Below are 22,148 nucleotides of genomic sequence, written 5' to 3'. Positions count from 1 at the left end.
CCTGCCGTGTGTGTGTGTGTGTGTGTGTGTGTGTGTGTGTGTTGGGGAGGGGGGTAGGGGCTGGCTCCTGTGCTTGCCCGAGCTACATCCTGGGACAGGATGGCTTAACTCTGCTAGGTCCCGCCACCAGGACCAAGGGAGACATCTGTGTCTGGTCTGCCTTCCCGGACACCCTCAGGGGTCCATGCACCCCAACCCAAGGTTGGGCCAGTCACACCACCAGTGCCCCTGCACACGGCTCAGCTGTTCTGGCGATGTGACCAGGACACTGGTCATCATCACACATGGCCCGGATGAGGAAGTCCCTGACCCCACTCACATTCCGGCCTCCTGGAGACCCATCTCATCACCCTGTTGGGAGCAGAAGCTGGACACCTGGGACTGTGAGGTTGCCCCCTCGAGGGCCTGGGGCCTTCTCCACCTCTTGCTCTGGATCAGGAGAGCTGGAAAGAGGGCCTGCTGGTGAACCCAGGCAAGCATTTAAAAAGCCTCCATGCCCACTGGAGATTAAGTTGAAGAGGCTCAAATGAGAGAACCGGGTGTTGGGTGTACAGCATGGCAGACAATGGCCCGAGGCGCAGGATCTACACAAACACACACACACAAAGTCTAAGCAACACCCAAAACCTTTACTGTGGCCCCACAGGCATGTGGTGGGCCAGGGTCTTTGCTGTCCACTGGCAAGCTGTCTGCTTCAGAGACCACTATCCCGAGCCCTAGCCCAGGCTGCTGGCGCCTCACACTGGCAGACCGCTGGCTCCCTTTCCAGGGCGGGGGGCCCCAAGCTCCACTCCACTCCAAGTGGCCAGTGACCCCGGCTGCCCTCCTCCACCGCATGGTCAGGAAACGCCAGCCAGGCAGTCTCTTCTCTCAAATCTCTGCACCTGGGGCCTCAGGTGTGTTGTTCTTGTTCCGGAAATGGTCCCTGCTCCGCTTCCTGCTACCATGGAAGCCAACAGTCTCCACCACTGGGGGCCCCACCGCTGACCTAGCATGGGCAGCCCCCTGTGGCACGTCCACTTCCTGTAGCCCCCCGTGGGGGCTGTTCTCTTCCTCAGCCTCTGGGCTCCCAGGCCCTGCCAGGTGGGCCAGCTCCACAGGGCCCTCGCCCCCTGCTGCTCCCAGGTCCCCAGGGGCACCCCTGCCTGACTCTCCTGCCTTCCTCAGGGCCCTCTTCCTCTCAGGCCTGGCCTCGCCAGCTCGGGCTGGTTTGGTGAAGATGACTCTTCCCTCCCCACAGCTGGAGGGATCCTGGTTGAAGGACGGCATGTAGTCTCTGGGGCCAGCCAGGCTCTGGGAGCTCAGGAAGGCCAGGGCGGCAGCCTGATTGCTCTGCTCACTGACCTCGGCTACGTTTTCCAGGCTGTACTTGGTCCAGCGCTCAGGGTGGGCCATGTAGTCAGGGATGGGGGGCAACTTCGTGGGGGCAGGGCTCTGACTGGCCCTGCCCGGGCCCTCTCCTGGACGCTGGTGTGAGGATGCTGGTGGCTGCATGAAATCCCCATGGTCACCCGGGTCTTGCCTGGCTGCGTCCTCCAGGCAGTCAAAGATGTTGCGGCTGCGCCAGGAGAAGGTGGAGCTCGTGCCTCTCAGGTGGAAGGGCTGTACTGAGGCTGTGGGGAGGCCTTTTGGAGGCAAAGGGGTCTCATCGGGGTCTGAGTCCCCCTGGGCCTCCCCAGATAGCACCCCCGGGGGCAGAGCTTCCATCTCAGTACCGCCAGGCAAGCTGAAATCGGAGTCCGAGTCACTGAGAGAGACGGTGTCGGAAGGCAGAGCGTCATCCTCTGTTCCTCGCTCGGCTTCCAGGGGCTCTCCTACCCCTACCTCAGACATGTGTCCCAGGGCCACCACACCTAGACCAGAACAGCCCAAAGAGTTCGTTTCTGAGGATTGCACCCATTTAGGACGGGCCCCTCCTATAAACCCACAGTCCCTGGGCAGGCGGCAGGGCCAGAAGGAAGAGCTATGTCCTACCAAACAAAGGACAGAGATTCCCACACCCGCCCCCCCCTCAACGTCTCACCTCCGTTGTCTGATGAACGTCTGTGCAGACACCAGAATTCTGGTGGGTGAAGTCCCGGCAAAGGCGCCCGGTGGCCTCAGTCCCGGCTCCGCTTAGCTGCTCAACTGTAGCGGGCAGAAGGTGGGAAGGGCAAATCGTCAGGGAGCACCAGGGCAAAGCGGTACCGCGACCCCCAGGGGGCGGTCCTGGGTTTCCGGGGCCCAGGCCCAGGCAGGCCTGGACGCAGACCCTTCGGGAAGATCTTCATTCAGCCCTCTTGAGCTAAGTCTAGGGGCCCGCTGGGGGTTAGGCAGGCAGCAGCCAGGGCCCAGCCCGGGGGCAGCAGCAGGCTCTGCGCTCCACGACGGCGCTCGACCAGGCGGCCCGTCCACGAGCTGCTCGGCACAGCTGCGCCACCTGCCTGGGCAAGGCAAGGGCTGCCCCTGCCTGCCGAGACGCCCCGGGACTCCACGCGGGTCTGCAGCCGGGGCCTCCGCGTCTGACCGTCAGGCCCGCGGGGAAGTGGGGGGTCAGCGGCCGCCCGGGGCATCCTTGCGGGCAGGGCAAGCCCGCGGCTCCGGCAGCAGCCTCTCCTGGCACGTCCCCGCGAGGGAAGGAGCTCCGGAGGGCGGGGCGCCGCCGCGACCTGGGGGGGCGGCCGGGCCGGCGGGCGCCCCGGGGTCGGGCACAGCGCCCCGCGACAGCGAGCGGCCGCGGCGGCTCCCGGGCTTCTCCGCGGAGGCCGGCGGCTCGGCCGGGGCAGGGCTGGGGCGCGCTCGGCCGCCCGTGGAAGCCGGCGCCGGCTGTCTCCGCCCCGGCGGGGGCCTGGCCGCACGCGGGCCGCGGCTCACCAGGCTCGGGGAGCCACCAAAGACGCGAAACACCTCGGGGATGTGGGGCGAGGAGGCTGCGAAAAGGCGACCTCTCTCCCGCGCCACAAGCCTACCGGCTCAAAGCCGCCGGGCCGCCTCCATCTTTCGCCGCGCTCGGCCTCCTGGGAAACCGAGTCTTCCGCCGGCCCGGCGCCTCGGCGTCCGCACCTGAAGAACTACACCTCCCACAAGGCACCGGGACGCTACTCCCGAGGCCTGTCGGGTCCCGTAGCCCCTGCGCATGCGTCCTCGCTTTTCTCCCTAGCCTCCCCCCTCCCCGGAAACGTCGGCTCTCCTTCGCGCAAAGAGCCGGAATTGAGGAGGGAAAGGAGGGAGGAGGAAGAGGCAGCACTGCGACTCCCAGAATGCTCCAGGACTAACGGCCAGCGCCGCGTTCCCGGGGCCCCAGCGCCGCCTGCTGGAAGTCGCGAGCACAGCGGCCGCCTCAGGCCGGAAGTGCATCGTCGCACGCGGTATCGTCGCCGGGTGCTTCCGGTCAGGCCGGAAGTGCGGGCCGCCCGCTCGTGGGTCGGGGGAGGGGGAGGGGGAGGGGGTGGGGGGGCCGGGTTCCGGCTGAGCGCTCGGCTCGCGGTCCCGACGGCCCGGCCGTGCTGCCCACCTGACGGCCGGTCTGGCCGCGTCTCTCGGGGCCGCGGTCCTGGAGTGCTCGGGAAGCCCGCGGACCCCTCGTTTCCGGGGCCGCCCAGCATGGCCTGCGGCAGCACCGGGCAGCTAGGTCGGGATGCCCCAGCCCCCCAGCCCCGCCTGCAGCTGCAGTGTGCCGCTGTGCGAGGATGCCCCAGGGACCCCGCCCTCCTGGGGGCCCCCCAGCCCCGCCTGCAGCTGCAGTGTGCCGCTGTGCGAGGATGCCCCAGGGACCCCGCCCTCCTGGGGGCCCCCCAGCCCCGCCTGCAGCTGCAGTGTGCCGCTGTGCCAGGGCGCCCCAGGGACCCGCCCTCCTGGGGGCCCCCCAGCCCCACCTGCAGCTGCAGTGTGCTGCTGTGTGAGGATGCCCCAGGGACCTGCCCTCCTGGGGGCCCCCCAGCCCCGCCAGCAGCTGCAGTGTGCCGCTGTGCCAGGGCGCCCCAGGGACCCGCCCTCCTGGGGGCCCCCCAGCCCCACCTGCAGCTGCAGTGTGCCGCTGTGCAAGGGCGCCCCAGGGACCCGCCCTCCTGGGGGCCCCCCAGCCCCACCTGCAGCTGCAGTGTGCTGCTGTGTGAGGATGCCCCAGGGACCTGCCCTCCTGGGGGCCCCCCAGCCCCGCCTGCAGCTGCAGTGTGCCGCTGTGCCAGGGCGCCCCAGGGACCCGCCCTCCTGGGGGCCCCCCAGCCCCACCTGCAGCTGCAGTGTGCTGCTGTGTGAGGATGCCCCAGGGACCTGCCCTCCTGGGGGCCCCCCAGCCCCGCCAGCAGCTGCAGTGTGCCGCTGTGCGAGGATGCCACAGGGACCCCGCCCTCCTGGGGGCGCCCCAGCCCCGCCTGCAGCTGCAGTGTGCCGCTGTGCAAGGGCGCCCCAGGGACCCGCCCTCCTGGGGGCCCCCCAGCCCCACCTGCAGCTGCAGTGTGCTGCTGTGTGAGGATGCCCCAGGGACCTGCCCTCCTGGGGGCCCCCCAGCCCCGCCAGCAGCTGCAGTGTGCCGCTGTGCGAGGATGCCACAGGGACCCCGCCCTCCTGGGGGCGCCCCAGCCCCGCCTGCAGCTGCAGTGTGCCGCTGTGCAAGGGCGCCCCAGGGACCCGCCCTCCTGGGGGCCCCCCAGCCCCCCAGCCCCGCCTGCAGCTGCAGTGTGCCGCTGTGCGAGGGCGCCCCCAGTCCTGGTCTCCCCAGCACAGACTGGCTGTGCTGTGCCTGCAGGCCAGGATCCCCAGGGTCGTGCAGGGGCAAGTAAGCAGGGCTGCTCCTTGGGCCACTCTGTTCTCTCAGGGACCCACCCTGGCACACAAGGTGGAGGGGTGTGGCAGGAGGGGCAGACCTCACTGAGACCTGATGACCCCAAAAGTAGGGCTGGGGCCAGTTTCCAAAACAAGCGCCAAGGGAGGCAGCTGTCAGCCCTCCACATGAATCCCAGCCAGGCCCTCATGGCCTCAAGGGGCCAGTTCAGCATACACCAGGTCAGTGCCTGCACTCAGCTCATGGTGACATCACCCAGCACTCCCGAGGGGGTGGGGGTGGGAGGAGGCAGCTGGGCCCCGGTCCAGGACGGGGGTGGGTCGGGTGGACTCCGCACACAGTGGCTGAGACCTTGCTCCCCAGCTTCTCCACGGAACACCTAGAAGCTCTGAAGAGTCCCTTCGGAGCATGGGAAGGGTCAGTGTGCCTGTCCTCTACAGAGCGGGCCCCCAGGATGGAGGGGAGTCTTGCAGGCTCTACGCCACATTACCTGAGTGCCCCCTCTGGGCAGTGGTGTCCACAGAGTGGGTAGGGGAGTGAGCTGGGTGGAAGCTGCTGACGGTGGCACCGGGCCCACCAAAGGGGCCCCTCACACCCTGCAAGGTCCGCGGAGCTGAGCCAAGCCTCACCCATGCCGGCCCACCTGCCGCTCCAGCTGCGCCCTGGGTCTCAGACGCCGCAGCCACAGGAAGGGGCCAGACAGTTTGTTAGCATGCCCGGTTTTTCCTTCTTTATTGAATGACTTTGAAGATGTAATTACAGCTGAAGGTGACGAGTTAGAGAGGACAGGTGCACTGAAGGTGAAGGCTGCTGGCAGACCCGGCTCGGGACAAGTGGCGACAGGAACGAGGGTTAAAAGGCATGAGCCGTGCAGCCCGCGGGCAGGTGGGTGGGCCCCGGGGCCCCCGGGCCCCCGGGAGAGGCCTGACTAAGCAGGCGGAGCCCCCAAGCAGCTGCAGAAGCAGAGCGGCCCCTGCCTCACGGTCCCCAAGGCCCACTCACACGCCGTCTCTAGGTGACTTCAGCCCCAAAAGGTAACGGGGGACTTCAGGACAGAAAACCTCAGAAGTAAAAAGGCTAATAAGTGTAGCAGAGTAATACCAGAGAAGTTATATACACAGGCGCTGACGGCCCCTCCTCAGAATGTCCGGTCACTCTAGGGGCCCTGCAGGGTTCCCAGCGGCCCTCCCCGCAGCAGGTGCAGCCGGGGCCGCTCAGTACACGGAGCTGTTCCGGATGCCGCAGCAGAGCACCATGCTCAGGATCATCTCGAAGATCTGTGGGGACGGGTGGGTGGGACTGTCAGCACCCGGAGACTGTGGGGCCGCCTCGCGCGGATGCCTGGCCCGTGTACTCACCATGATCACGGCCACCACGATGGCTGCAATGCCAATGAGGTACAGCTTCCCCGAGAAGAGGTCATCGATCTTCTGGTGGCAGTCCTCCTGTGGGGGACAGCCCGCCGACGGTCAGGAGTGCAGGCCCTCGGGCCCCTCAGTGCAGCGGCTCAGGGTCATTGTGGCAAGAGAAGGGAGGGGCTCGATTCCCTGAAGACGTGCCACCAGGGCCTGGTCTCTGCCAGGTTATCTCACGTCCATTTTAAAGCAGACGTGGAGGGGGCGCCTGGGAGGCTCAGCGGGTGAAGCATCTGTCTTGGGTTCAGGGCAGGTCCCGGGTTCTGGGATCAATCCCCGTGTTGGGCTCCCTGCTTAGCAGGGAGTCTGCTTCTCCCTCTGCCCCTCCTCCTGCTCGTGTTCTCTCTCTCTCTCTCTCTCTCCCTCTCCCTCTCGCTCACTCTCTCTCTCAAAATGTTTAAAATAAATAAAGCAGATGTGGAAACGGAAGGTGCTGTGTGCAGAGCCAGGGGCCCAACCCAGCTGGGCTGCTGGACGCGACGTGGGGCCAACCCTGGGCGGCCCAGTGGGCTCCATGTACCTTGAACAAGTTGCTAATGACGTTGCTGCCAGAGGGACACAGGCTGTTCTTGAGCATGGAGGTGGTGAGCGCGGAGAGCGTGCTGGAGCCACAGCAGTTGAGCTGCACGGAGGACACCTGCGGTCAGCCCGGGCCGTGTGCACAGAGGACCACAGGGACACGGCCAGGGACATACACCCCGTGGGCTGCCCAAGCCCCAGGGGTGCCCAGCCAGGGAGGGTCTGCTCCTCAAGAAGAACAGCCCAGGACTCCTCATCCCCTCCACCCTTGGCTGTGCTGCTCAGAGACCCCCACACCCAGGCCTTCCTACTGCCCATCTGGCTCACACAGGGGACCTGCAGGTCCCAGACAATCCCCTGGGCGGGGGGGGGGGGGGTCCCAGATAGGGCTCCACGGCCCTCCAGGAGAAGGGCTTCCAGGTCTCCAGTGCCCCACGGAGACCAGATTCAACCCCAGCCAGGCCTCACTCACGGAGGACAACCCTCCTGCACCCCCAGCACCCCCTGCCGCACCGTCTCATGGAAGGTCTTCACCACGGCCTTGGCATTGTTGGCTTCGTCGTCCACCACGGCCTGCTGCAGAGCCTGGTCGTAGAATTGCTTCACATCCTTGGCGATCTGGGGGGAGGGTGTGCGGGAGGGCCGAGGTCACCCCACAGCAAGGACCACCCCAGAGAGGGGGGCAAGCGGTTCACCTGGCTCTCTTGAGAAGATAATGCTTCCAGGGTAGACCAGGATTGCCCCCCATCACCACTCGAGGCTGGGAGACAGGTGGCCCTGCCTTCTCCTCAGCCCCCGCGCCACCTCCTCCAGAAAGCCCTCCGTGGCCTTTCTACCAGGCAGGCCCCAGGGGGAGCCCCAAAGAGCACCCTGCGATCCCAGGGTAGGCCCAACCTGAGCAGCAGGCGGGCACCCCTCCCTCCTGACCCTGCTGGGATGGGCCCCACCACCGTGATCCCGGGCTCACCTGGTCTTTGTTGACAAAGCCCCAGATGCCGGCAGCTACTTCACAGGCGAACAGGATGACGAGGCAGGTGAAGAACTGGGAAGGCCATGCAGGACCCAGAGGGGAGGGCAGAGACATGCGGGGTGAGAACAGGCGTGGGGTCACGCAGATGCCGGACGTCCGAGTGACCCGCAGGTGCATGTGTGGGGTTGGCCTCCACTCCGCACGTCCCATCCAGGGAGCAGCCGTGCGGAGGTGAAAAGCAGCGAGGGGGAAGAGTCAGTCCCAGCAGTGACATGCCAGTGTTCTCAGCAGCCCTACAGGCTGGGGCTGGGGTCCCAAGGAAGCCCCTTCCACACCCCACTTCTCCCTCTGCCCACGGGAAGGGAGCATCGTGACACGGCCACCCACTGCCCCGTTTCCCGACTGCCTGGGCCTCTGTGTCCCCGTGGAGGTTGGCCCAAGGGACATGGCCCTATTGTTTCTGGCTTTTTACTAAAACCAGAGAGGAAAACTGTGGAACTCTGAGTTTGGAACCAGACATCCCAGCAGTCAACCAGGACCAGATTTCAGGACCAGAAAGGGACGTTGGGGCTGACGTTCTGGGCTAGGTCCCCAGGCTGCCCTGCGAGCCCCCCTCCACGGCCTCCCACACTGGCAAGGGATGCACCCAGCAGAGCTCCAGGCTCTGTCTCTGTGTCCCCCAGCCCCACTCACGACCTTACCGTCCCCAGCAGGCACTGGGACTCCTGGATGGCCCCATAGCAGCCCAGGAACCCAACGAACATCATCACAGCGCCCACGGCGATGAGGATGTAGATGCCTTTGTGGGAGAGCAGGGACACCCTCAGTGAGCAGCGTCCCAAAGGCCACGGCCCCTCTCCAGCCATGCGTCCCACCCCCAGCCCAGGACTTGGGCCCCCCTGCCCTAGTGGAGGGCACTGCGGCCTGGCCGTCGGAGTGAGCACCCCCCTGCATGTCTGCACCTGGAGCCAGGCCGCTGAGGGGGCCCGGTGGGACTGACCGGCAGGGGCGAGCACTCAGAAGGCTCTGCCCTCAGAGCTTCACACGGAACTGCTCCCGGGGTGAGGCCCGTGCAGCCTGCACCCACTCTGGTTCCCGAGAGCCCCTGGGATGAGGTGATGACCACAAAGGATCATCCTCTCCAGGTGCACAGGGCCCTGCTCTTGGCTCAAGGGGAGAGGAGGGGACATAACCCCAGGAGGGCTTGAGCCAGCTTCCGAGGCTCTGATCCCAGGGACCGGAGCCTGCTGGATGAGGGGGCCTGGCCCCATGGAGGATGGCGTGGTGACAGCACACAGGGGCTGCCCACCAGGCTGGGTACGAGCTCCTGGGCAAGCAGGGAGGGCCACCACAGGGGAGTGCAGGTTCCCCTGGCCCACCCACACAGGGCCCTGAGACCACTGGGAGACGCCAACTGTGGCCTTCCAGCAATCCTGGGCCTGGGCCTGTCCCCCTGCCATCACAGCAGCCCAAGCCCCTGTCCATACAGCCAAGGTCCCAGGTTCCAGGGTCTGGCCAGCCTGGCATCCAGGCCCAAACACTGTGCTGGGAAATGGCCGAGGGCCTCCTCCTGGCCAAAGCCTCTGGACAGCACTTGGTGGACCTGGCGGAAGAGAGGCCTCCGGCCATGGCTGGCTCAGGGGCTTCCTGCCCAGGGGGCACAGCACCCTGCAGCTCAGTCTCCCTGCCCTCGGACCTCAAGGAAACATGGGTCCCCGGGTCCCCAATCCTGTCTCACTACGGGAGCTTGGGCACACTGCAACAGGTGCAGGGAGGAGCTGCCAGATGTTCTAGGTCATGCCAGGGGCCGGACACCCGGGGGCAGGCGTCTGACCCGCAGCTCCTCGAGAACCCCGGGGTCTGGTTCCCACAAGTGTGGCTGGGGACCCACCAGGCCCTGTGGCATTGCCTGGGGTGTTGAGTGTGCCCTGCTAACCTGCCCCTCTGCCAGCATCAGACAAAGAACCCTTGTCAGGGCCTACATCTGCTCCCCCACCGCCCTGGCAGGCCTGGCCCACCTTGGGGCCAGCAGGGAGGCTCTAGAAGACCAGTCCTTGATGGGCGGGGACACAGCAGCCCATGGGGGACACAGTAGCAGCTCAGGCCTAGGGCTGACAGGCCCTGCCTCCACTCCGCCCTCCAGGTGCCTCCCCAGGGCAGGCTCCCCTCAGTGTGTAAGCCAAGGTCAGCCTCATGGCAACAGCCCAGTGTAGTAGCTGTGAGGGACAGCCTCTGGACAACACCCACTTTGCCCCCTATAAGCTTCTCCTATGGGACCTCTTCCCCGCAGGAGCTCGGGCACAGTCCTGCAGCCTCACTCCTCCCAGCCTGGGCCCGAGCCTGTGACCAGTGTCCCCAGCCTGCCCAGCCCATACCTGGCCTGCACCCAGGGAGCCTTCAGCTCCTCTACCATGCTGGGCCAGACGGAGGGCTATAAGTGCAGGAGCAGCTCTGGCCATGGGGCAGGAGGGTGACCCCTTCCCAAACCACTGCCCACACCCATGGCATGCTGGGTCCTGGAGAGGGCGCACAGACAGCAGCAGCCCACAGGCAGGATGTGGGGTCCTGCCCAGTGGTTGTGGGGAAGGGGAGGCAGGCCTGTAGGACAAGTGGGCAAAGCTGAAAGTCCCACTCCTGAGGGTGCCCAGGCCCTGGTGGGGGTCCCCATGTGCATCCCTGGAGCAGGCAAGCAGAGGGGCCCTGTCCTCCAGAGACTCAAACCTGGGAGAGGCCCCACCACCCAGGGGAGCCTAGGAATCTGGAGACAGAGGCCTGGGAGCCCGCCCTCCCCCCCCCCCCCCCGCCCCAGGTCAGCTGGCCCTCGGAGGCCACTGCCAGAGCCACAGGCTCCCATCTCCAGGGAAGAAAGGGGCCACCTCATTGATGCTCCGGGGTCAGACCTCTCGACCCTGCAGGTCACAGAGGGTCATGGGCTGGGATGGGGCATACATGCCCCCTATGCTCCTGGGGTGTCCTGGGCCATCCCCACTCCAGCAACCGAGTGTGATCCTAAGTGTGTGTGTGTGTGGGGGGGCACCGAACACCAGCTGGGAAGGACCTAGACCCTGTCGAGGCCACACGCACTGCACCAGGCCAGTGGGGTGGCTCTGGTCCTAATACAGAGCCCCGCAACCTAGAGGCCTACACATACTTCCTGCCCTGCTGCTAGGCCTTTGGGGAGGAGGAGGGCCATGCCAGGCCTTCCTTTAAAGGACAGAAACAAGACTTCCAGAGCCCCATGAGGGCCAGGCCCTGCCTCCCGCTGGCTCAGGACCAACCTAAGGAGGAGTGCAGCTCTGCAAGGCAAGGGGGGGCAGGGGTGGGGGCTCAACCCCCAGCCCCACGGACACCCTGAGGGCACAGCTGCTGCCTGGGAGGCAGACACGCAGCCTAATAAGGCAGCAAGGTGTGGCTGGGGAGGCCTGAGGCACACTGGCCCCTGCCCCACCCCGGGCCCAGAGTCCCCCTCCCCTCAGGGGCCTCAGCAGCCCAGGCAGGCATCCAGCCCCGCCCCTGCCCAGGGAGCCTCCCCTGAAATACCCACCATGAGACAGCTCCCCCTCCTGCCCCGAGTCCGCCCCCAGAGGCCAACTGGTGAGTCCCAACCACCCACACACCCTGGGATGTTCCAGACTTGCCTGGCAGCCTGGTTCCTGCCCCATGCACCCCCCACCCAGCCAGGCTGGACCACCTCCGAACGCCCCCCCCCCCCCCAGGGCCCCAGGCTGACCTGACTCCACCCACAGTATCTCTGTCTCACTCTCTCTCCCCAAGAGCCCCCGCTGGCAGGCCTCCTCCACACCCAGCAGCCCAGCACTGCAGCAAGCCCCACTGGCCTGGCCCATGCCCTGCCTCCTCCTGGAAGCCCTTCCTGACCACCTGTTGGCAGACACCCTGGTGGATCTCGTTCCTGCTGGCCCCCAGCCCAGTGCCAGCCAGGTTCTGGGCCCACCCCACATGCACTTACCTACATAGAAGGTGTTGGGTGCAGGCCTGTCCCCGAGCTCCAGATAGAGGAGGTTGGTGGTCTGTGGGTCATGGCGCAGCCACAGGGCCACACCCAGGATCACGCCTCCAGCCAACTGGGGAAAGAACGGGTCCAGGGTTACTTGCAGTGCTGAGGTGGGCTATACCATCCCCTGAATGCCCACTGAGGCAGGTGTGGGACCCTCGGCTCGACTGGCCAGTGGGTCCAGGGCAGCCCCCTCCAGGTGGCTCCACATGTCTGTTTCACTGACCTGGTGTTTGGGATGCCCCAGGAAGGAAGGCCTGGATATGGGCCCACATCCCTGATACTGATGGGGCACACTTCTGTCAAAACAGCACTTATATTTTATCTGGAGCTCAAATTCAACTGGATGTCCTTTATTTTTACTTGCTAATCCGGCCACAGTCCACACCAGACCTGAGCACCCCAGGGACTGCTAGGCCCTCCTCCAAGGGGGTGGCTTCAGCAGCCCTGTGCTCATCTGGGAACCCCATGGAGGGGACTCCAAGTCTTTGGTGCCCAGAGAGAGAGGGGTGGGGATCTGATGCCACCAGGGCCCTGGTGGGGCTGATGGAGGAACTAGATAAGGCGAGGCCGCAGAGGCTGGTGGCATCCAGGAAGCTGCAGGGCGAGGGGCCCGGCCGTCTGTGGGATAAATCCTTGCTGCTGTCAGCCCTGGGAAGGGAAGCCGCTACAGGAGGAAGGAAGCACGCTGTGCTCCCAGAGGCCAGGGGAGGGGCTGCCCGAGCAGCTGGGGCAGGAAAGGGGACTGTGCTCAGAGCCTGGCAGGAGAACAGGAGCTTCCAGCTCTGGTAGGCCCTTCAGAGACTCACCGTCCTTCGAGCACAGGGCACCTACGGAGGGTGGGGAGGGGGAGGCCCTGAAGGGAAACAAAGACCAGGGCCTGGCCTACACATGAGCATCTCACCAGCCCAAGCCAGTGGCCTGCTGCCCTCCGGGCCACCTTCCAGGTCCCTGGCCTCCTCTCTGCCGGGCTGTCCCAGCCCTGGATGCCCCACTGAGGTGGAATCTGCTCCCAGGGCTACAAGCCTTGGCGCAGGCTGGAGGGCCTAGCTGCGCAGCCATCCGCTCCTGGCTTCCTCTTCCTACCATGCGTGGCCTGGCAACTGAGGCCATCCCCCAACCTGCCTCCACAGCACCAGACACTGACCCCAGCCCCCTGCCCCTGCAACAGGACCAGAGCTATGTGACCTACGGGGAGCAGAAACTGAGAAGTAGACCTCAAGGAAAGCACCTGCCCCGAGGCCCGGCCAGGGAGCAGACCCCTGACATGGTGGGTGGGGCCAACCTGCTCAGTGGGGCATGAGTGACTGAGCCTCAGCACTGCGGGCCGCCCCACAAAAAGCCCCAGCAGCTGCCCAGGCCTTTCTCCTCTGGGCTCAGCTACTGGTAAGACTGGGGGTGGGGGGCTGGCTTCCACACACCAAGCGAGGGTGCTCTGTCCACGCCCCTCCAGCCTGGGGTTTCTGTTTCCCAGCACACCTCTCCCAAAGTTCCAGGTCTGGTCAGGGAGGGCCAGCCAAGGCTCTGCAGCTCCATCCTGTACTCCAGCAAGTATGGGGAGGTCCACCAAGGGCCTACTGTGCACCTGCTCTGGCCAGGGTCCCCTCCCACGGCCCTGTGGACACCGCACAGCCCTCCAAGGGCAGGGCCCTGGGCTCCCAGCACCCTGTGCCTCTCTGTGACACCTGTCACTGACAGGAGAGGCCAGAGGGCCCATGGGACAGTGGGGGCAGGGCGGGCGCCCCAGAGCCCTCAGCTCCTCCCGAGGTGGCTGCCATCTGCGGCTCCAAGGGAGGCGGCGCAACGAGGCTGAGGGTTGCCGTGGTAACTCTGGCTTGAAACCGTTACTTGTTCTGTTTTGAAACTGTGGTCCAGAGCTGCCTTTGTGAGATGTTCCAGGGCGGAGGGGGAGGGGTGGGGAAGCCCCTGTCCTGGGCCTCCCTCTGTAGTCCCTCTGTAGTCCCAGAGCCCTGGACACAAGCCCCAACTCAGCCTCCCCATCCCCATCAGCGCAGCGGTGCAGGCCCCCTGGCCAGGCTGGGACTGCTCCTTGTGCAGCCCCTTCACCCCAGGAGCTGGGGAGACAAGTGTCTTGGGGTGCACAGTCCTAACAAAAGTGTGGTTGGGACTGTACTCCTCCTAACCCCCAGCTGCCACCTCTGCCCCTTTGGAAGGGCTTTCCTGCAGACTCCTCTGTGGCCCCCAGGCCCTCACACCTGCGGGGTAACAACAGGGAAGCTGGTCCCACCTTTGGAGCTGGGGAGGGCCTGGTGCTGATGTGCCCCCAGTTGCTACCCCAGTCTGCCCTCCCTGAGCAGACCCCTGGGTGGGGCCAGGCGAACACAGTGGTGGGAGGACCATCCCATTTCCAGATGAGGAAACCCACGTGGCAGGGAGATGTTCACCTCAGGTCGCCTGCAAGGGAGAGGCCCACCCAGGTGGCACCCTGCCCCAGAGGGGGTTGGAAAGCCATCTTCAGGGAAGGGAGGGCTCCTGTCCCCCCATCTGCATGCTGATGGGAATGTGGAAGGAGCAGTGGGGCGGTCTGCTTCCTGGCCTCTTGGCCCGCACCTGCTACCCCAGGAGTTCGCCCAGAGACTGAGTGACTCAAGTGTCCACACCATGACCTGGGCCCCAGTGTTCCCAGCCCCAAACTGGGTCCCACCCATTTGTCCTTCACTGGCGGTCAGATGGGACAAACAGAGGCAAAGGGGGGTGCGGCCACATAGGGGAGTCCCAGCGGCAGAAAGAAGTGTGCCACTCGGTTGATAACTGTGAGGAATGACAGAAGCCAGACCAAGAAGAAAAAAGTTTCCTTTATACAAAGGTGTCAGAAATGCTAATTATGCGCTGTGACAGACCACAGGCCCTGGCCGCCTGGGGTGGGGGAGGGATCCTGAGGCCCCGGGGACGCTTTGGGGACTGATGGATGTGTCCACGATTGATCACGAGGCGGCGGCAGCCACAGGGGTCTGCCCGTGTCAAAACTCAGCAAGCTGTGCGCCTGAAATACATACTGTGTACCTCATGCCCCATAAAGCCGTTTTAAAACCCCCAGCGGCCCAGCCAATCCTTGAAGGTGGAACTTGTAAGCAAGGCTCTCAGGGGCCAATATTTTGGGTCCCAAAGGATCCAGACTGCCATGCCGGTGCCACCTGGGCCCCGAGGTGAGGAGCCGGATGTGCCACGCTCCCTGGGGCTCCCCAGGCCTGCAGCAAGCACCTGGACGTGGCGCTGCTGACGTCTTGCCCACAGAACCCATGTCTGAGCATCCAAGAAGGGGAATGGTGGAGCATGGATGTATGTTCCAGAACAGGAGTCCAGCCCTGGGGGACAGCAGGGGTCACAGCAGAGGGCGGGGGCGGGGCCGGAGCACGGCAGCCAAGCGTGTGCCCTGCGCCACCCTGGGGTCACCTCCATGTCTTTGTGCGTCCTCATCCCCTTTGTAAGATGAAGGTACAAAGTTAGCCAACATCCCCATGGTGCCTAGCACAACGCCACTGTACGCGGCTGGCTCACGAGGACACGAGCAGCGAGAGTCCCAGGCAAGTGGACCAGCAGTGGTGTCGCCCCCAACCCAGGGTCACCGCTGCCATCTGCTCCGGCCCCAGGAGGGCCGTGCCCCGAGAAGCCTGGCAGCAGGGCAGGCAGGGGTGCGGGGGAGGGTGCCAGCGAGCCGGGCCTGGGGGAGGGTCCAGCAGCGGGGATGGTGTGCCCGGTTCAGGGCCTTGTGAAAGCTTCTGTTTCTGTTTCTTTTTTCTTCCGTTCTGAGAACTAGTAACGAGCGGCATCAGATGAGACAGGAGGCACGCTGGGTTCCTGCCCGGCCCGCCTGCCGTTTCCAAGAAGCGGCTGAAAGGGAGTGAGACAGAGCGGGTGCTGCCCGGACAGGCCTGGGGCGGCCGTGCCCTGGGCTGGCAGGGCCTCCACGGCCCGAGTGCTCAGCCCAGTCCCACCCACATGAGGCCGCGGGCAGCAAGGACAGCGCACGTCATTCACGCCCTCTCAGCAGCACAGGGTGCCTGGGTGCAGGGGTGTGTGGGGGAGAGCCCCACCACGAGGAGGGCGGGGGCACCAGGCTCCAGGCCAGCTCTGCTCCCTGACTCCCCACGTCCAGGGGTATGTCCACTCGCGGGAACACATGCCAGGAAGCACCCACTTGGCTAGGGCTCTGGTGGAGACCCCCCCCCCCCACCTGATCAACAGAGCAGTGAAGGCCAGAGGCAGGAAGTAAGGCTGAAAATGCTCTCGGGGACATGGGGCTAAGTCAGAGGGAAGAGGTGCGGCACAGACGCTTTTAGGATGGGCTGCAGGGCAGGGGGGATCCTGACGTCACCCCTCGGGCTGCAGAGGGGTCCTGGGTTCCTACACCCTGACCCTCACTCCCCACGCACAATGAGTGGACAGGGCCAGACTCCTCCCTGGGTGACACAGGCCCAACTCAGGCCTTCCTGGGGGGGTGGGGGGGGGTAGGGCAGCTGCCCCCATTGTGGCCTCTGGGAGCAGCTCAAGGCAGGAAGTGTGGAGGAAAGTGTGGAGGAAGAGCGGAGACCCTCACCTTGGGCAGGAAGCAGAGCCTCTCCAGAGGCCCCCGGACCTCAGGAAGCCTCCTGGCCCGCATCCAAGAGTAGGTAGGAAAGGGGTCATGACCCAGGCCTTCCCACCAGCTAAGGAGATGCAGGAGCCACTTGCCACCAAGAAGTGAGTGTAGGCCCCTTCCACATCCCTGCCACCTCTAGGGGTACCTGAGAGCCACTTCAGGGCCAGACCCTCATCTCACGGCCCAATCCCTGGGTAGTGAAGCCAGGGGTGTCCTGCTCCCCTGCCCCAAACCCACTGCACTGTGGGAAGCCCCTCTGCCTCCTGGGCCCCTGCAGACATCCCAGGGACCTGCCGAAGGACACAGGTCAGGCTGCAGCAGGCCACATGTATTGGACAAGGAGGGTCTGGGTGGCCCAGAATCTACCAGAGAGTGAGATGGGGGGTGGGGGTTCAGGCAGGGGAGCAGAGAGCAGGTGGAGGGCTCCCAGGGTGCATCAGGACGGCCTGGTCCCCTCCCGGGGAGCCCCAGCCCTGGAGCCATGCCAGGCTATGAAGTACTGGACCTCCTCACGTGGTCACTTGGGGACCTCAGCCTCCTAGTGCCCTAGCAAGCCTGATGATGGCCAGGCCCCAAGGGGGCAGCTCCAGCCCAGGGCCCTGGGGAGCATTACCTTGTATGAGCTGGAGCTCTTACCACCCTGGCAACAAAGTGAAAGGTCGCCTGTCCGAAAGGTGGGTGGCCGAGCCCCTGGGTTAGGAAGCAGTGCGGGCCAAGCAGAGCCACAGCTATGTGAGAGGGTGAGCTCCCTGCGAGCTTGCGGCAGGACCACGGTTGGTGGTTCCCAAACCCACTGCCTCTTGAAGCCCCCACATCTTCCCCCCAAGACCAAGGACATTGAACTCCTGGGTTCAGGCCTCCCAGCGCCAGGACTGGAGACCCAGGGAGGCGGGTAGTTCTCACTCCCGTTACCCCAGCCGCACACAGGCACCTCCCTGCCACAGGTCCCAGCCTGAGCTTCACGTCCACTGTCAGGAGCCAGCCGTCAGCTGCGGCACAGAATCAACCCCAGAACCCACCCATAGGCGATAGCACAGGTAAGACAGGTTACAGGGAGCTGTTCTACGTCCCCCCACGGCAACTTATAACCCAGGCCAACCCGGGTGTGGGACGGCACAGATGCTAGGGTGGGTCACCCAGCCACGGACTCTGCAGGGCGGGTGGCCCTGGCTTCCTGTCTTTCATCATCTTGACAATGACCATGTCACCCAGTCACCAGAGATAGGTAGGGAGCACTAACTTCCCAAAGTCAGAGTCGGGGACAAGGAGACATGAACCCCCAGGACCTGGCTGTGCTGCCAGCCCCCCACCCCCAGGCCTGGAGCACCCTCCCTTTGGCCAGCCCCCACGTCATGCCCAGGGAAGGTAGACTCCCCGTCCCTGGCAGCTAGCTTATGCAGCAAGGGAAATCCTCAGCCAGCCTGTTGGGCATGGGCCCCTGCCTGCCCGTGGGGACTCCCCTAGCATCTGGGGGTGCACCTGGAAGCCTCCAAGTGGTCTTGTGTGAATCAGCACCTGCTCAGCCATGGGGGGGGGGGGTTTAGGCCAGGCCCCAAAGTAGAAACTATGTGTACTTTGGGGGGAATGGACCCTGAGAGGTCTAGAGGTTTTCTGGAAGCACACTGGATCAAACCACATTGTGTAGGACACACTAGAAAATAAGTTGGGAGGAGGGTCCTGAGGGCCGATTCCAGGCAGGCCTAGTTCTCAGTCAAGGACGAGGCACCTGGCCATGGGCAGCTTCAGGCCTGAAAACCACCCAGCCCTCACCACGTGCCCCGAGCTGGGGCCTGGGGTGCCAGGGCCAGAGGCAGAGCTCCTGTGTGTCTCCTCCATCCCCACCCCAAAACACTGGGCCAGTGCAAAGGTGATCGATCATCAGCCTCTCCCACAGGGCCTGGACTTTGGCTTATTGATTGGATGACCCAGGTTCTACCCTCACAGGGTTTCAGGTGCTGAAATAAAGCCATGGGGTGGATGATTTGGGGCGGGTCGGTCTCCCTGTCCAGACTTAGAAGCAGTATGAGCTAGAGATAGGGGATCCACTGAACTTCTGGAGGCAGACCTGAGCTGGGTGTGGGGACCACACCAGCCAGGGTCCCAGGCCTCTTGGTACTTGGACATCCTCCTGGAGGGGGACCGCTTCGCTCCAGGGACAGACCACAGACTACCTCTTCTTGTCTCAGCCCAAAGCCGTTTATCCCACAACCAAAGCTCTGACACTCACTCCATCCACTAGCCTACCCCACTGAAGCCGGCACAGGAAACCCCCACCCCCACCCAGAGCCTGCCAGGGTCACACATCCCCTCTCCCGGAAGGAAGGCGAGAGCACCACTAAGTGACAGACAGTCATGTGCTGTCTGGAAGCAAGAATTAAATGCCAGTTAGTGAGGCTTCTAATCAGCCCTGTTCCCAGCCTCATCTGGCTGCCCTGCCTCTGGAAGGCGGCCACCGAAGGCATTAGGCGAGAGGAGTGGCCAGGCCCAGGACGCTGTGCTCTCGTTGGCCAGCCTCCAGAGAGAGGCCTGTGATCATACCCACTTCACAGATGAGGAAAGCGAGCGGGGCTCACGCATGCCAGCTGCCTGCCCCAGGTCACAGGGAGGGAGCCTCTGCTCTTCCTGAAATGCCCAGCAGCAGGAGCCTGGAGGGTCACAGGCTTCTGCCAGGAAGCTCCGGGTCCCACCCCCAACCGGGAGGATTTCCACGCTGCGGGGCAGGGTGTCTGCGCCATCGTCTTCCAGGCTTGGCCACGGTTGCTGCTTGCAGTCCTACTCGTGGCTTGATGCCTGCCAGGCCAGGGAGCCCCAAAGTCAGGCTGTGGTCAGGCATGCTGAGTGCATGCCACCTGGGGTCCCAAAGTCCTGGTTCCAGGAGGAGAGAGACGCACTCCTTCCTGGGGAAGCCAGCCTGGCTGCCTTTGAGGACTGCTCCCATGTGTGAGCCTTTTCACTCTCTGAAATGAAACTTTTAAAACTGCCCCGATGCAGGTACCCACTGTCAAAGTCTCCTCCCGGCTCCCCCTCAGCACCCACTCCTGTACGGTGGCCACGGTGCACAGTGAGCGAGTCAGGCCAGGCACTGGGGTGCCCTCCCTCACCCACCACCCTCTGGGGCATCCGAAACCCCTTCCCCGAGGCACAGCCCACACCGGGCCAGGACAGCAGGACAGCAGTCTTCCTGCCGGCCATCCGTGCCCTACGACCACCTCCTGAGCTCGCCTGTAAGGGTGTTAGCTAATCTGCCAGCCCCGGGAGACAGGACGTGGAAAACGTCCACCTCAGGGGGCAGGACTCCAAGGCCCAGGACTGCAGCAGAGGGGACAGGGCTCCACCACCCAGAACCAGCCCCTCGGCACCATGCTGCCAGCCAGGTGAGGCGGGACGCCCGCAGAGAGGGGCTCTGCCACAGTGGTGGCCCCCAGCCCCACCTTGCTCAGCTCTGCATGTCTGTTGCAGGGGTGGGTGGGACCGAGGCAACTGGACCGTGGGACGCAGCGCTGAGTGCTCAGCTGGGTGGCTGGGAGAGGAGAGGCCTGGAAACGTTTCCTCAAGCCTCAATGAAGAGCAGCCCCTGGGGATGTGTCAGGCCTCTGCCCAGCTGCCTGGGGAACTACCGGACTCGCTCAAGCAGAGCTGGGAGGTGAGCGCGGGCTGCCCTGGAGACCTCCCAAGCTGGGCAGCGGGGAGGGACTTACCCAGAGCTGACACTCAGCCCAAGGACAAGAATCTACTCCAGAAGACAGCCTCTATGTCTGTCTACCCTCCACTTCCTGGTCAGGGTCCTCACCCCACATCCAGGCTCCGCTGGTAGGGGAGGGGCTCAGAGGCCAGCAGAGGGGTGTCTGGGTGTCCCTTCACCCCGACCCCTATACACCCAGGCCATAGCAGGCAAATACTAAATCGACACTCAACACCACCTCTTCGGCAAAGACCCCAGGCATGGTTAAGGTCATACCTGGCCCATCCTGACAGTCCCCGTGCTCCCCACTCCCCAGGCAGAGGCCAGTGGCCACAGCGACCCCCAGCTGTGCCTCCCACCCAGGCGGGGGGCAATGCCTCCACTTCACCCTCAGCTAAAGCTCAGTCCAGTCTCTGTCCCCGCCACCCCAAACACCTCACTGCCCCAAGATCCACGCTGGGATCCTCGGATGTCCAGAACGGAAACAGATGTCCCCAATCCCACACACTTGCTCTGGGGACCATTTTAAAAGTTTACCCTCTTGCATCTACTTGGGAAATACACTGTCCAGCAGATGTTGTCATGGTCCTTTCCCAGAAGGAGTGAGCAGCCTGGGTGGCGAGCAGCACACAGCCACCCAGGAAGGTTCCCAGGTCCTGCGGGGGGTGGGGGGTGGGGGGGGGGAACATGACTGGCCACGAGGAGGCAGGGCAGCGCCAGGAGAGGGGTTCCTGCACCCACTCGGGGCCCCTCCCCAACTCCAACACAGGCAGGAAACCGAAACAAAGCCAAAGCTCCAGCGTTCCTGGCCAGCAGTTACCACCCAGGCCAGGAAAACGCGACTTGCAGGTCAGCAGCCTGACGGCCCTGAGACCCTCCTGCACCCCAAGATGAACATCCTGTGGCTACCTCTTCCAAGGTGGACGTCCAAGCTCAGACCGAAGCCCAGACCTGGGCATCCCCTGGGACCCAGGCTCCGGAGGGGCCCAGAGGCGCTCGGGTCCACGGGGCCCCCTGCCCGCCCTGGCCCCACTCCCCTCAAAGCCTCCACCGCGTCCTGGCCGGGGCAGGCTGCAACCCCGGGCTGGGGGGGCAGTGCAGGGGGCCGGCCCCACCAGGCGCGGGCCGCTGGGGGCCCCCCACGGCCATCCCCGGGGCGGCAGGGCTTGCTGGGCCGGCCGTGGGGCGAGGGCTTCCAGGACCGCACCGAGTGCGCGGCCCCCCTGCCCCCCGCCCCCCGCCCCCCCGTCCTTCCAGGGGCGGCGGCTCGGATGAGCTCATGGGGGCGGGGCGCCGGGAGCCCCGCCCCCCGAGCCCCCTCGGTGCCGGCGGAGCAGGGTGGTCCCCTCACGGCGGCCCGCGGCCCCCAGCCCGCTCCCGCCGCGCCGCCCGCCATCGCTCGGCGGGCTCAGCCCCACGGCCCCCCGGACGCCCCGGCCCGGCCCCGCGCCCCGACAGCCGGCTCGCAGCACCCCCTCCGCCCGTCTGCCGGCCCCGGACCACCCCCCGCCCGGCGCCCACAGGTGGCCCCTCTGCGCGGCCTAGTGGGGCGCGCGGCCTGCCGGGCTCGGGGCGTCCCGGCCCCCCCCGCCCCCCGCCCCCCGCCGGGGGCTCACCCAGAAGACGAAATTGAAGACGAAGAGCAGGTACTTGATGCACTTGGTGCAGCCCTCCACCCCCATGGCGGCGCGGGCGGCGAGTGGCCTGCGGGGTGCGCGGGGCGGGCCGGGCCGGGCCGGGGCGCGGGGCGCGGGGCCTGGCGGGCGGCGGGGCGGGGCGCGGGCCCGGGGCGCGGGTGCTCGGGGCGCGGGTACTCGGGGGCGCGGGGCGCGGGGCGCGGGAGGCCGGGCCGGGGCGCGCTGGGTCGACCGCCGCCGCTGCGCGCTCGCTCTCTGGCCGCGCGCGCGCCCCCGCCGCCTGTTATAGGGCGCTCCGGCCCCGCCCCCGGCCCCGCCCCCGGCCCCGCCCCGCCCCCGGAGCGCGCGCTCCGCGGGGGTCAGACCTGGGTGCCCCGAGCCCAACGCCGGCCGGCCTCGCGGCGCCCTGCGAACACCTTCCCCTTCTCTCGGCCTTCCCCAGGCGCTTCGGACAATCCAAGGAGGCTCCCTGGAGGAGGTGATGCAGCAGCGAGTGCCCCCCAGGGTGGGTGATGAGCCTGACAGCCAGCCGGCCTGGCTTGAAAATCCTG

General features: G+C 65.6%; 2 protein-coding genes across 5 annotated transcripts; both read right to left on the bottom strand.

Moving 5' to 3' along the window:
• Positions 1-610: 610 nt before the first annotated feature.
• On the bottom strand, positions 611-3,089 carry TSSC4 (tumor suppressing subtransferable candidate 4). 3 transcript variants are annotated; one of them, XM_025451841.3, is made up of 4 exons: positions 2,949-3,089; positions 2,024-2,127; positions 1,716-1,853; positions 611-1,625 (listed from the first exon to the last, which is right to left on the bottom strand). In XM_025451841.3, exons 3-4 carry the CDS (start codon positions 1,831-1,833, stop codon positions 871-873), a joined length of 873 nt encoding a protein of 290 aa, XP_025307626.1. In that variant the 5' UTR covers positions 1,834-1,853; positions 2,024-2,127; positions 2,949-3,089; the 3' UTR covers positions 611-870. The 3 variants fall into 3 exon arrangements, with proteins under 3 accessions (XP_025307626.1, XP_025307624.1, XP_025307625.1); XM_025451839.3 differs by having other exon boundaries at positions 611-1,853; XM_025451840.3 differs by having other exon boundaries at positions 611-1,853; positions 2,854-2,994.
• A 2,376-nt stretch (positions 3,090-5,465) lies between these two features.
• Positions 5,466-21,843, bottom strand: CD81 (CD81 molecule). 2 transcript variants are annotated; one of them, XM_025451843.3, is made up of 8 exons: positions 21,577-21,843; positions 11,634-11,748; positions 8,368-8,465; positions 7,664-7,738; positions 7,210-7,314; positions 6,698-6,799; positions 6,121-6,207; positions 5,466-6,039 (listed from the first exon to the last, which is right to left on the bottom strand). In XM_025451843.3, exons 1-8 carry the CDS (start codon positions 21,640-21,642, stop codon positions 5,977-5,979), a joined length of 711 nt encoding a protein of 236 aa, XP_025307628.1. In that variant the 5' UTR covers positions 21,643-21,843; the 3' UTR covers positions 5,466-5,976. The 2 variants fall into 2 exon arrangements, with proteins under 2 accessions (XP_025307628.1, XP_025307630.1); XM_025451845.3 differs by lacking the exon at positions 21,577-21,843 and adding an exon at positions 13,158-13,177.
• Between the last annotated feature and the right edge of the window lie 305 nt (positions 21,844-22,148).

Source organism: Canis lupus, chromosome 18 (assembly GCF_003254725.2).
Source record: "Canis lupus dingo isolate Sandy chromosome 18, ASM325472v2, whole genome shotgun sequence".
In the NCBI taxonomy this organism is placed as follows: Eukaryota; Metazoa; Chordata; class Mammalia; order Carnivora; family Canidae; genus Canis; species Canis lupus.
Note: the sequence above shows the minus strand (reverse complement) of the source record. Positions and strands in the feature narration are given on the sequence as shown.

Excerpts from the sequence above, each read along its gene's own strand:
- CD81 (XM_025451843.3), bottom strand. The coding sequence starts at position 21,642 with ATGGGGGTGGAGGGCTGCACCAAGTGCATCAAGTACCTGCTCTTCGTC. Across the intron at positions 7,739-8,367 it reads CCCAGTGCCTGCTGGGGACG|TTCTTCACCTGCCTCGTCAT; the intron begins GTAAGGTCGTGA and ends TGGCCTTCCCAG. Across the intron at positions 6,800-7,209 it reads TGAAGACCTTCCATGAGACG|CTCAACTGCTGTGGCTCCAG; the intron begins GTGCGGCAGGGG and ends TCCTCCGTGCAG.
- TSSC4 (XM_025451839.3), bottom strand. The coding sequence starts at position 1,833 with ATGTCTGAGGTAGGGGTAGGAGAGCCCCTGGAAGCCGAGCGAGGAACA.